Source organism: Pteronotus mesoamericanus, unplaced genomic scaffold (assembly GCF_021234165.1).
Source record: "Pteronotus mesoamericanus isolate MK-2021 breed Mesoamerican mustached bat unplaced genomic scaffold, CSHL_Meso_final contig_182, whole genome shotgun sequence".
NCBI lineage: Eukaryota > Metazoa > Chordata > Mammalia > Chiroptera > Mormoopidae > Pteronotus > Pteronotus mesoamericanus.
Genome location: NW_026555078.1, coordinates 27,445,547 through 27,458,990, shown reverse-complemented (window position 1 = coordinate 27,458,990; position 13,444 = coordinate 27,445,547). Strand labels below are relative to the sequence as shown.

The window sequence follows — 13,444 nt, the reverse complement described above, 5'->3', positions numbered from 1 at the left end:
CAGAGTCTAGTCTCCGAGCTAAGACAGGATGCATCATGCCCATGGGCTTGACAGGGGCGGGTTGCTGGCGGATTGAATTAACTTCTGCGATCTTCTGGGCTGCCCAAAACAAGTGAAAAAAAAATTAAAGGAAGCCATTAGATTCTCCTTGTTTCTTCCTTAAAGCCTTTGTAATCGTTCTTAATGCGGTTAAACTCAAGTTGTTTCTGGTTCGGGCATGGTGCAATCAGATTTCCTCATGAGGGTGCTTTTCCACTGTGACCTCTTTGACGTCAGTAACTGTTTCCTGTTGATTTGAACTCCCTATTCCCCCTGCAGCTGACTTCCTCAGAGAGAAATCATAAGGCAAGGGGCACTTCTAAGAAATGAGGCGCAGTGCTGGGGCCGGAGGCTCCCTTTCCCTCATCTGCAGGCGCAGCCAGTAGCGCTCTGCAGCTTTCCATACAGGGTCGATTCATTTAGAAATAATTCCAAAGCAATTCTTAAACTTTGGGTAAATAAGTGGCTCCCAGCTTAGCATTGCTTTAAAGCAATACTTAAATCAGTCGTTACCTTTGAATGTTGTTTCTAGTCATAGAATTATTTTCAAAAGGTAATCTGCATCTTCACTGTAATACATCTTTACATAAGATTTATATTTGTAGAGTGTAGGGACTATGGGGTCTTGCTGTAAACAGAAAAATCTTTCTCATTCTATTGCTAAGAACAAATCGACTATAGAAGAGAAGAATAACTACTACAAAAAACCTCACTATAATGAGCTTGTGCGGTAGCACATTTGCTTTGCAATGATCATGAGTATGATTATAAACTCCTAAAGTAGAGAATTTGAATTATCATCTTAGAAAATCAGAAAACTTATCAGAACTGAAACTTTAGTTAACGTATTTTGATTATATCAAGTGTAGTTTTGTAACCCCTTGCTTAGTTATTCTCAGAAAGAAAAATCCCCCAGGTCAAGGTCATGATCACGTGGTATCAGAAAATGTCCCTTCGCCCTAGCTTCTGGCCTAGGTGTCCTCCTGACTCTTTGAACCCTGGAGACCCCTGTCTCACACTGAGCCGGCGGGCTGCTGCAGCTGCCGTTTCTGCTGTCATTTTATTCCTCTTCACCGGCCCATCTGAGAGCTCTGCTGAGCGAGGTGCCACCTCTGCCTCCACATCTAGCAGCTCACCGCCCAGGATGTCGCAGCTGCTCTGGTGAGCCCAGAGCCCCAGGGGCAAGTGGCAGTGGAAGTAGAAATGATGAGGAGAGTGATGTCAATAGTTGCTAACGGTTACTGAGCTGAGCACTCCCTGTGTTCCGGGCACTGACTGAAACTCGCAGCTTAAGTCGTTCCAGCCTCACACACCTGTCAGTTCAGTCGTCTTGTTATCCCCATTTTGCAGATGAGAGTTTTGAGAGAGAAAGGAAATACAGCGCAGCAGGAGCTGCTTTCACAGCTCAGGCATCCGGCCCCAGAGCCCAGGCCCTCCCCTCCAGGCTGTGCTGCCTCTGGGTAACGCCAGGACTTGGGCGCTGGACACAAGGTCTCCTAGAGTTAGTTTTAGTCCCCTTGTGAGATGTAATGATAACAATAGCTCCTGTTGTTGAGATTCTTCCCTGGGCCTCATGCTGTGTGAGATACTTTGCGTCAGGTTTAATCCTCTCGTCAGCCTTGTTATTATGCCAGGTTTATAAATAAGGAAACCTCCTGCCCTTTAAAAGTTGGTGTGTGTTTCATTTAAATTCTCCTGGTAGCAAGAAAAAGAAAGCAACTTAACCAGGGTCATGCAGTGAAAGGAGAAGTGATACCGAAGACTCAGAGACAAAGGGGATGTGTCGCGGACCGCAAGGACAGACACTGGCAGCGTCCCTCCAGGGGTCTGACAGGGAAAGACACGTGGAACCCAGGTTTTCCTTCCCTGCTCACTGCTCTTCCCTGAGCTCTTGTCTCTACCTCGCTCCCTGTTTCTCCTCTGTTCTCCTCCCTTGCCCATCTGGCCATTTGTTCGTCAGGATTTCACCACTCTGATAGACACAGATCTTTCACACGCTCATACCACAATGGCGGCTTCAGCCACTGAACTCGTGTTTCCTCATTTCCTGCCTAAATGAAAACATCTCAGTTTCAATTTTCTGGGAAAGAGACTGGGAAGCCCAGCCTGGTCCAACTAGTCATTGACAGGGTGCCCAGCACCTACCCCCATGTGTGTGCCGGGGCAGTTCCCTGAGAAAAGGATCAGTGAGCTGAACAGACACCCCCCAAGGTGGCCATCACAGTGACCCAAGGGAGCTCATCCCTGGCTCCTGCTCACTCCACGATCGCCCTCCTGAGACAGTGCCATCTTGTCGCAGGTACTATCTTAGCATGCCACTTTCATCAGCCCAGCTGTTCTGTCTTGAAACTTCTCTTCATGCAGTTGCCCATCAGTCCTTATGAGGGGCTTTGGGAAAGCACACTGCTCATACCGACAGCCGCTGACCGGTCGGCGGATATTTTTACCCCCTTTGGCCTGGAGGAGTAACAGTCCTGACTGATGATGGCCGGGGCGGACTGGGCCCAGGCTGCAGAGGGTTAATGGAGCCGGGCAGGTGATGACAGGAATGCTATTATTAACCAGGCACCAGCTCCCGGGCCTCCTGGCCTCCCCGGCCTCCCGTAACTCACACCAGCAGGGTGTGGGACAAAGGGATTTCTGAGTTGCTTTTATTCCCCCAGGTGTTCTTCACCTGTCTTAATGATTTGCACTTGTGGTTAGTTGAATCAGGGACAAAAGAGAAGGAGGGACAGACAAAGGGCTGGGCCACTAATCTTCAGAACTAAGGTTAAGCTAGTCTCTGGGACCTTTGGTTCTACCACTGCAGGTTAGGGCAAAATTGGCCTTAGAGCAGCAGCCAGAGGCCTCGGGAAAGCTGGGCAGACGTTCAGGCTCAGAATCTAGGAAATCGGACTTGGGCAATACTGGAATGGCTGTCCGCAGAGGCTTAGGTACCTACACAGACTTCAGTATAGAAGGAGCCGTCTTTGCTATCGCTGCCCAGGGTGGGATTTGGGAGCTCTTCCCTGCCCCAGAAGTGACTCATGACAACCTTAATCCATCCGGCCCTGCCTCCTACATGCAGGGATCCCAGAAACGCTGCTTCTCGTCGCCTCACAGTTGAGTTTGTGAAGCGTGACCTGTGTTTGTCAAGCAGTCGGTGAGACCAGTTCTGGAACAGCACAGATCCACAGTGCAGTTGCAGGTGGAGGCTGTCTTCCGCCTCCCTTCAACACTTCAAATATAGGCCTCGGCTTTGTAAAGGGCGGTCGCTACACGTGAAAGGCTTCCTTCAGGTTGATGGAATTTGTGCTGAGGAGTAACACTTAGCTGGAATGGCTTGTTTTTGTAGCTGATGTTGTTTTATTACATGTGGTAGGTAGGTACGTTCCAACACTTCCTGGAGCCTTTTTCAAGCCAAGCCCTGTAGCTGCCACCTGTTTTAGCTCAGACACGGGGCCTGTAATTATGGTAGCGACCAGCCGTGTGTATTAATAGGACTGAGTCCTGCAGTTCTCAGTTGTGGGAGACCTGGGGGCGGGGTGGAAGGAAGCACCCGAACTAACCTCCTGCTTTTTTCCTACCAGTGCTCGATTATGAAGGTAGCAGTTTGTGTTCCAGGGATGCCCCACACTCAGTGGCCTCAGCCCTTGGGGACAGCTCCCTTTCCAGTCACTACATCCTGCCTCACCCCCGACACTTCACCTGTTCATTCACCTTGATCCCTCATTCCCATCCAGCCTGACTGTGCTTCCTCACCCTTCAAGCTGGACAATTGGCTCCTCTTAGCAGCCTTCCCCAAATGCCACCCACTCCTGGCTGTTCGGATGCCCCTGCTGTGCATCCCCAAGACACCCCCGTGCCCTTCCACGGCCCTTAGCACCCTGTGGGCGGTGCGTTCTTTCCACACGCCTGCGAGCTTCCTGAGAACAAGGGTGGGATCTCCTTCATTTTACAACACTTGGCCCCCACCCGGGCCTGGCACCGTGTGTGCTTAGAAAACATCCCTCCTTGTTGAGAACCTACCTTAGAGGAAGCAGAGAAGATCTCTGAAAGCCTCAGTTAGCCCACAGGCCAGAACCCAGACCCTGCGCTCCCCACGGGGCCTGGGGCAAAACCAGAGCCAGTTCAGTCTCATTTTAGGTGCCGTTCCAACAAGCCTGGTGGCCTGGGAACTTCAGGCATCAGACAGGCCACTGAGGGAGAAGCGGGTAGACAGGGGCCCCTAACAGTGGGCAGGAGGGGATTGAAGGCCCCTCTTTCCGTAGCTGTTTCCCTCTGCCCCCTGCCTAATAACTAAATTGTGCCTTTTCAGTTTCCCACTTTTCATCTTCCAGATGAAAATTTTTTAAATGTGGAGGAAGTCCACGTGATTTTGGTCTGTTTCTAATTATAAGAGTAATTCACACTTAGCATAGAAACCTTCAGAGATACTAAAAAGAATAAAGAAGAACTAAATGTTATCCTAGATCCCATAACGGAAAGCTAACTGCAGTCACTGCCCATGTATTTTTTTGTTCTTTCTATACGTATCTGCATCTTTGGCCTTAACTGAAATCATTCACATTTATGACCTTTCTTTTTTTTAAACTGAAAAAAAAATCTTCCTCATCATAGCCGCCAGCAGCCACTACTGTTTATCATACTTTCTAGAAGCCTCCCCTGAGGACGTTTTATGAAATTTGATTTCTGATAATGGCCCCTTACTCACCTCACTCAACACCATTGCCACCACTTCATGATGAGTAGATCTTCTTTGCAAAAAGCTGGAGATTTTTGTTATTTATCTCTTCTCTGCAAAAGAAATGTCGGGATAATTGCAAATTTTAACCACCTCTGCGGCAGATATATTAAATAAGACAAGTGTGTGTAAATAGAGCATTTCTACACAGCAGAAACATTTGGCTAGGTGGTAAACATGTTTTTATTTTTCTCCCTTGTGACATTATTTTAGGTCTTTGGTAGGATGGACCATTGCTTTTGGTTAGACATTATATCTCAGCTGACTTGTTTCTAGTTCTTGCTTGCTTCGAGTTCAGAGGAGCCTGAGGGCTGTGAGTCATACACAGTGTTCTAGGTGGCTCCAGACAGGAGGTTGGAAGTGAGACTGAGTGAAAAGAAACCCGTGTTGTCACAGTTCTAAAGTGTATGACCTCTGCACGGTGTGTCACAGGCGCACAGTCCTCCCCCCGCCCCCACGCCGCCCCCCATTATCTGAGAATTTGTGTCCAGGGCTGGGGGTGGAGCCTGAGAAAGAGGAGGATGAGCAGGATTACAAGGCAGTATTTCCTCTCCCCAGATGTGGAGTTAAGCCCAGGGTCTGGTTTTTCAAACTTGTGATAGGAGAATGTTTGGGAGGGAACGAGAAGTGGATGAAATTTCCCTTGGCATACCTTCATCTTTTTGATTCCCACTGCCTTAGCAACTCCAGGCAAGCACGCTGACTTCCATTCTAGCCACTTACCTAGTGACCCCATTCCAGTAATCGGGTGTTTCAGGCCAGTGGAATTCACATGAGTGCCAGTCACATGCAGGAAGAAAGTGAACAGACTGGTTAACAAAACTGCGTAAGACAGACCTACTTGCCTGTGGGCTGGCTTAGGGTGGCTTTACTGCCTGGGTCATCTTTGCAACCATCCCCTGCCCCACTGCCCCCCTCCAAAGGAACACAACATCCGTGTGGATGCAGCTCTTAGACCTTCTCAGCCGCATACTTACCCTCCACCCCACTGCTCACCTGCTCAATCCGCCTGAGTCCTTCCCATAACAAACAGGGAGCGCCATTGCTCACCCAAGCTTGTCCCACCCAACTCTGCTTCTCCCCACTTGTCTGTCGCACTCAGATGGAGGCTGTTAGCGTAGTCAGACAGCTTGCTATATTTAGTTTTCTGTTGGCTCAGCCAGTCTTAAGAGTTGTTGTTGTTTGGTTTTGGTTTTGGTTTTGGTTTTTCTTGTGGCCGTGGACCTTGTTGCTCCCTCTCACTCTTAAATTCTTGCTTCTTCTTGGCAGAGAAAGATATTTCATAGATACAGGGGATTTTTTTCTTTCTTTTTTTCTAAAAAAAAAGATTTTATTTATTTACTTTTAGAGAGAGGGGATGCAGAGGAGAAAGAGAAGAAGAGAAACATCATTGTATGGTTGCCTCTCGCATGTCCCCTACTGGGGACCTGGCCCGCAACCCAGGCATGTTCCCTGACTGGGACCCTTTGGTTCACAGGCCGGCACTCCATCCACTGAGCCACACCAGCCAGGGCTCCTTTCTAATGTCTTAAAATGAGGACTAAGAGGTCGTCAGTTGTGGTGTCTTTTGATAGGGACGGGCCTGATTAAACTAGTGATGACTCAATGAGCGAGAACACACACAGGCTTTGTTTACAGCTCAGCTGTAACACTCAGAGCAAAGCTAGTGGGACGTAAAACCACAGATAAAGATGGGCTCTTTGTATACACACCCTTGGTGAGTTGGTAAAATACCAATTTCCTTACAAAATGACATTTCACTCTCCCTCCTACCTCAAAGGCCAGTCATCAGCCCTGACTGCACTCATCCTTCAGGCCTGAGCTTACAGGCCACTTGCTCAGAGACACCTCCTCTAGCCCCCAGCAGATGACCAGATCTCATTGCTTCCTCCATGTTTCCATCACAGGATTACCAGAATTTGTAAATTAGCTTGTTCATATGAATGTTCTTTTTACAGTAATGTGTGTCTCCCACACCATGCTCTATATAGGTAGAGGCTGTGTCTGTTTTATGCCTGTTTACTCAGCTGGGTTCCCACCACCTAATTTAACACCTGGCTAACCTGGGGCTCATAAGTGTTAGTGGGAGGGAGGGAGCAAATCCATCAATCTTAGAGGTTGCTGGAACGAAGCGTTGGGCACTGTCAATCTTGGAGGCATCACTTTTTAATTGAGACTTAAACATTTACTTCACCGAGCAGTCTTAATTTCCACAGCACTGTATTCACACCATTTGCACAGTACTTAGTACACAGTGTCAATCACGTCTTAAAGTGATATTTTTTCCCATCTATTATTTTATTTTGTTTTAGAGAGAGGGGAAGTGAGGGAGAAAGAAAGGGAGAGAAACAGCGATCAGTTGCCTTCTGCCTTCTGCGTGCACCCTGACGAGGCGGAGTACAGAGCCTAGAACCCAGACATGTGCCCTGACTGGGGATTGAACCGTTAACTTTTTGGCTTGCAGGATGATAATCAACCAACTGAGCCATGCTGGCCAGGGCAACATCAATCAGTTTTTAAAGAACCCATTTCATCCGCTGGGTTGAAAATTCCTTTGAGTAGAGATGGGATCTTCTTGTCTTTACGTTCCCACTCCGGACTCAGGAAATCTTCTGGTGGGCTGAGTGGGATTTCAAACATTAGGGATCCTCTGAGACTGTCATTAGACTACTGTTTGGCTGATTTATCCAAGGCATCTTCCTTTTTCTGTGATTATTCTCTGTTCAGGTGTGATGGCTAAGGCACTGTTAGATGTCCCTTACTTCCTATGATTAACCTGAGTGGTCCAGGCAAAAGACCTTTCAACTGATTTTGCTCTCTTCCAGCTTATAAAATCCTATGATTTGGGTAGAAATAGCATCAGTGTCCTCACTTTACCAATGTTGAAGGTCCAGAAAAATTAAGTTCAAGGTTACATGGCATTTGAGGTGCAGAGCTAGAACTGGAACCAAAGGCTTCTGATGCCTTCTCTACTTTTTATTTAATGTAAAAAGTAGAGGTGGCCCAGGTCCTACCTCCTCCCAGGGATCTAATCCCACCACCCATCCTGCTTCGCCCAGACCACCTGTCAGGATGTAGATCCATCTGACAACCTCTTTTCCCCACACTACTGCCCAAGGCGTCCAGTGTTGATTGGGATCCTTTCTTGTGCTTGTCTCCAGGATCGTCTGTTTTTTGTGATGGAGTTTGTGAATGGGGGCGACTTGATGTTCCACATTCAGAAGTCTCGTCGATTTGATGAAGCACGAGCTCGTTTCTATGCTGCAGAAATCATCTCGGCTCTCATGTTCCTACATGAGAAAGGCATCATCTACAGGTGAGTTCTGGTTGCTTGTAACTCCTCCCATAATTCACAGCCTGTTCGCTCACTCTCCTGGCTTAATCCAGCCTTCCATTTCTCATGATATTGAAATCTTTTGGGAATTAAACTCACAAAGGTTTGAGTGTCCATTAGAATAAATGAATAGTGCAGTGATTTCCTTGCCTGCAAAGTAAAACTTGTCCCAGTGTGGTATTCATAAACCAGGTCTGAGAGGCTGGGAAGAGACTGTGCATGAGTTTGCTCAGCTGGGGTTTGCTAAGAGCAATACATTATTGCTCTCTTTTTTTCTATTTTAATGTTGGAAATGACTCATTCCATTTTTAAAATCCATACCTAAACAGAGAGGTATCAGTAACTGTTGCCCTAAATTGCTGTAATAAGAATCACAGTCAGATAAAATGGCGGCTCACCAGTCTTGACTGAGACATGAACCTTCGATGGGCAATGTCCTGCTTGATGATATTTCTCATTTGGAGCCTCCTCCCAAATATTATTTTATTCCATTTCACAACACACAATCATTTGCTCAAAACACACTGTACATTGAAAGTGCGTGAGCTCAAGGAACACCAGATGAAACTTAGGTCAGACTGAAGAAGGTTAGGTAAGGTGGAATGTAATCATGTAATCATGTGTGTCAGACAGTTGTTATTCTTACATTTTTCTATTTTCCCTGTTGCCGCTATCTTCCAACTCTTTAAATCACATTATAACTTAGTTGTCATATATATTCTGTATTTCCTCTTGAGATGCAATTGTTGCTGTCTTTTGAGAAAAATTCTCTCTCTTATAGTAGAAGCATGCATGTTGACATAAAGAATTTCCTGATTGAAATTTGTTCTTTATTAGCCGTGTCAAGTGCTATGTCCTTTGTGAGCTCACAGCAGAATTGACGTCATTATCAAAGTGTAAGAGAGCTTTAACAACAGTGAATCCTCTTAAATACCCCTAGAGTCAACACAGAAAGAGAAGAGAGGGGCCAGTAAAGATTGTAGCAGGACTGGCCGATGATGTCAGAAAGATATGGGACAGCAAAAGGGGTAAACAGGCCCTCTACAGACATGTCTTCTAGTTCATCCTCGGTGCAGAGCCCCGAAGCCTCACATGGCCAGGCCCCGGCTGTGAGGTAGCGAAGGGGGCACGGGGCTGGGCCCAGGCTGTACGACCGGCAGAGGGACTCATCCTCTTAAAGGCAGTCAGGAATCTCTGCTTATTCTGAAGTCGGGGAGCTGCCCCAGGTTCCCCGGCCAGCCTGTGAGCTTTCTCACCCAGGCACCATGTTCTCTGGAAGCTCTGCCGTGGAATTTCCCGTCTCAGTGTGCTGCCCAGCGCACGATTGGCCGTGGCTGCTGATACAGTCTCTGATGGAGGGAGGTCAGCATCCTTCCTGGTGTTGTGTCAGACTCTGGGCCCTGAACTCACTTTTGATCTCCTCCTCATGGCTTGTCCATCTATCTCTGCTCAGTTTACCCCAGAGAGAACTCCTCATATTTAATTTTTAAGAACAGTGATTTCTCTACTAGACAGGGACTTCTGTTGTAAATCAAAATAATAATAACAATGGCGGCAGCAGCTAAACTGAGCACTTGTTACAGGTTTAGCAGTTTACCCTCTTTTCTCCCTGAATCCTCCTAACAGTATTATTATATAGCAATAACATTATTTGTGTTATTTAGATGAGTAATCATGTCTTAGAAAGGTAGAAAGGCTTAATAACCGGACCACAGGTAGTGAAGCCAAAATTCAAGCTACGTTTTTAAATGCTGGGCCACACTGTCTCCTCAGGAGAGACAGACATACTTAGAGTACCACTAAAGCATGGCTTCATGCATCTCTCTGATGATCACACAACTTTAATTCATGAAAATGAGGCAGAGTGGGTATCTTAGCCCATTCGGGCTGCTCTGAGAAAATACCACAGACTAGGTAGCCTGTAAACAACAGAAATGTATTTCTCACAGTTCTGGAGGCTGAAAGTCTAAGATCAAGGTTCCAGCCTTGATTTAGTGTCTAGGGACGGTGATTCTTTTTTGCTGTGTCCTCACATGGCAGAAGGGGCTCGGGATTTCTCTGGAGCCTCTTTTGTAAGGGCACTAATGCTATTTATGAGAGCTCCACTCTCATGACCTAAGCACCTCTTAAAGGACCGCCTCTGAATACCATCATCTTTAGGGGTTGAATTTTAACCTGTGAATGGGGCTGGGGGGTTGGAGGAACACAAACATTTAGACCCACAGAAACAAGGAAAAGCAAGGAGGCCTAAATTTGTTTTCTTGAATACTCAGAGGCTTCACCTGAGCACCATGTCACATTGCCGTGAGGTGGCAAACCTGCTTTCCTGTGTCGGATGTGACCACCTCTGTGTCTGCTTGTTTTCATGGGTCTCGAAATGCGACGGGTGGGCACTAACTTGATGAGGTTTCTGGTGAAGCAGTGTCTTCCCACATCTTAAGAAGTTTTATTTCAATCCTTGGCATCTGTGGTTCAATTCTAAGAATTTAACTTACTCTTTCACTTGAATCCCATGCACAGGCTCTAACTGCCGTGGTTGACTTTGAAGGGAGCGCATTTAATTAGGATAGATTCAAATGCTATTTTTAGCTTGTGGATTTATTTCACAGGATAGTTTAATTCCATCCAGGGTACTGGCCTGAGAGCAGAGTCTTAAGGATAAGCCTTTGAAAGCCAAGTCCTTGGAATTCCCACACAGTAACAGGCGCATGTGGGTCATAGAGGGTGTGAATTTGATCCAGAAAGCACAGTGAGAAACGGGAGCATTGGCCAGCCTCATTTATCATTCATGTCCCAGGATGGGCTTTATCAGAGCATAAATGATCTTTCTGGATGATCCCTGACCTATCCAAATAGAGTTGTTGCTTGTTTGTGAGGGTTTTTTGTTTGTTTGTTTGTTTGTTTTGCTTTGTTTTGGTTTTGTGGAAGTGTTTTTTTTCCCCCAGCAAATTACAAAGATACTACAATCTGCAAGCTATTGTCCAACAGGACTTTAGAAGGTAGTAGCTTGGGCTCCCTCTGACATGACTTTCTTCTTCCTCTTACCCACTGGGCCTGTGAGAGGAGATTGGCCAATTACATTTCTGTGCTTTTCTGCTTGTTCTGACCCTGATTCTCAATGCATTCACTTGCTTTTCATGAAGGAACAGAAGCCCAGTTCCCAGGAGATACAGCAAGAGAAGAGTCTGCCCCGATGCCTTCGGTTGGAAGGTCTGGAGCCTGCCATGGGCCAGAGACCAAAAAGAAAAGGCTGGGAAGTAAGCAGTCAGTGAGTCAGTTTGCTAAGGGCAAAAAAAGTCTATTCATTCCTTTGTCCTGAGCTTGTTGGCTGCTTGGGAGCCCAGATAGTGCTCATGAATAATTTTACATAGACAATGACTTTTTTCCAGAGTCAAACCCAAAGTTTGACTTTGGAAAGTTGGGGAGACAAAGGAGCATGCATTTCATATACCTGCCCTCCAGCATGACAGGCACCATCTCTATCATGTTTTATACGCTGTGTTCAAGCGGGGTTCCGCTGTCATTGACATTTCAACCCTGAACTCCTGAAGCCAGCCAGCACACTTTGGATTTGCTATTGTTGACAAAACGTGGACTACATCTCAAATGTGTTGAGTGGAGAAGAATTTATAGAAGAGCACAGTGTGTTTTGATTCTTCCTCACCATGTTACACCTGAACATGGTACATTTCAGCACACAACTTTCAACTTATGAGTCAGACCACTTTGTGCCATATATAGTTTTTTACATGCTGGGTTCTTGGGTTCACGATAATCAATATTTAGTCCTAAGCTTGTACCCATAAGAAACATCCAAAACTGTAGATAATTTTTATGAGTTTATTTGAGCCAAACTGACAGTTACGGGGAAGCAAAACCTGGATGGATTGAGAAAATGCTCCAGAGAATGGCCGTTTTACAGCTTATTGTATTACATTAGAATAAAAGGAGGAGACGCAAGGAGGGTTCCATGAAATCCACTGGTGGTAGATTAGGGAGGTGGGAGAAAGCAAAGCAGGGAAATCTCTGGGATTGGATAGAGTTAACCGTACAGACACATACTTCTTTTACATTGGTGGGTACAGGATAGTTAACAATTAACATTTACAGTTCACAGAGGTGGAATTTGGGGAACAAGATAACAATGAGGGGCTCTGTGGTCAGGTACTATGGTGCATGGGTGTTGCTTGAGAGGTCTGGAAAAAGAGACTGACATTCCAGAGGTATGTTATCTTAGATGCTAAAAGATTATAGACTTACTTTAGGTAAATATTGACATATGTCAAGGAAGCTACAGGCCTGGGTTGTGAACATAATCTTGATCTGCTTTTAGTTAGGAATGTTCTTGTTCAATCCATCCTCTGTGTTTACTTTCAGTCTCTGAGTTTGTAAGGCCTGCCACATGGCTTCCCCTGAGCTTGTCAGGTTTAGCACATGACCCTTTTTTCATCCATAAGCTCCAAGTGCTTGCTGTGGCAATTGGCTCTCATATTCCAGATGTAGAACTGGCCCACACAGGCTGACTGCTAGACCTGACATATTTATTGTCTTGTACTCATGTTCTTATGTAGCACAGTACCTTTAAAGAAAATCACCCTTTATTTCTCTTCAAATCAAGAGAACAATCTTCACCTAATTAGACATTTTTTTTTAATTCAGAATTTGGAGAGACTAGCAACTTCCCTTCAAGATAAGATCTGTTAAGCTAGGCTCTGAACACAACTGTTGGATCTGCATGAATATACTAATCTGTAATGTAATCTGACCCTTCTTTCTCACGGGTATCATATGGGACCATCAGGTGCCTTGCTGACTCCAGATGCCTTTGTGTCCTGAAGTTAGCTGAGCACAGCTTTGCTTGGAGAGCCTACTGCGAGGCTGCCTCTATGAGCATAGCTTTTGTGTCTAAGAATTCGCAAGTCATCTGTTTCCAAAACAGTTTGCATTTTGGGTCAGTGATGAATATCACATGCTCGTGTCATTGCCCTTTGATACCTACCTCTCCCCTCCTGAAAACTGTGGCAACATCTCCCTGATTCCTGTCTCCTGGCGTCTTTCTTACTCCTGTTTCTATTGGCAGACTTTCAGAGTCCCCAAATGTCTTTCATTTGAACCTGAAATTTTGGACTCTCACTGTTGCCCCTCCTATATTGGAATTCAGTTCCACTTATTCTACTCATTTTAGTGAGAAAAGCCTTCTTTTTAGATGAACCTGAAAGTCAGGTTTAGAACCTCAGTTTTCCCTTTGCCATCTGAGAACAAAGTTCTGTTCCGAGAAGTGGGTCTGCTCTCTCTTGATCTGTTTGCTGCAAAGGCAGCCATGAGTTGCCATTTGTTATTTTCATTGA

At 46.0% G+C, this 13,444-nt stretch overlaps 1 protein-coding gene across 1 annotated transcript in view; it reads left to right on the top strand.

The window, feature by feature from the left end:
- PRKCH (protein kinase C eta) overlaps positions 1-13,444 on the top strand; it is a 201,494-nt gene that overhangs the window by 133,439 nt on the left and 54,611 nt on the right. Inside the window, exon 10 of the mRNA XM_054567464.1 lies at positions 7,924-8,078. Within this exon, the coding sequence (XP_054423439.1) occupies positions 7,924-8,078 (155 nt within the window). The remainder of the gene's footprint in view (positions 1-7,923; positions 8,079-13,444) is intronic.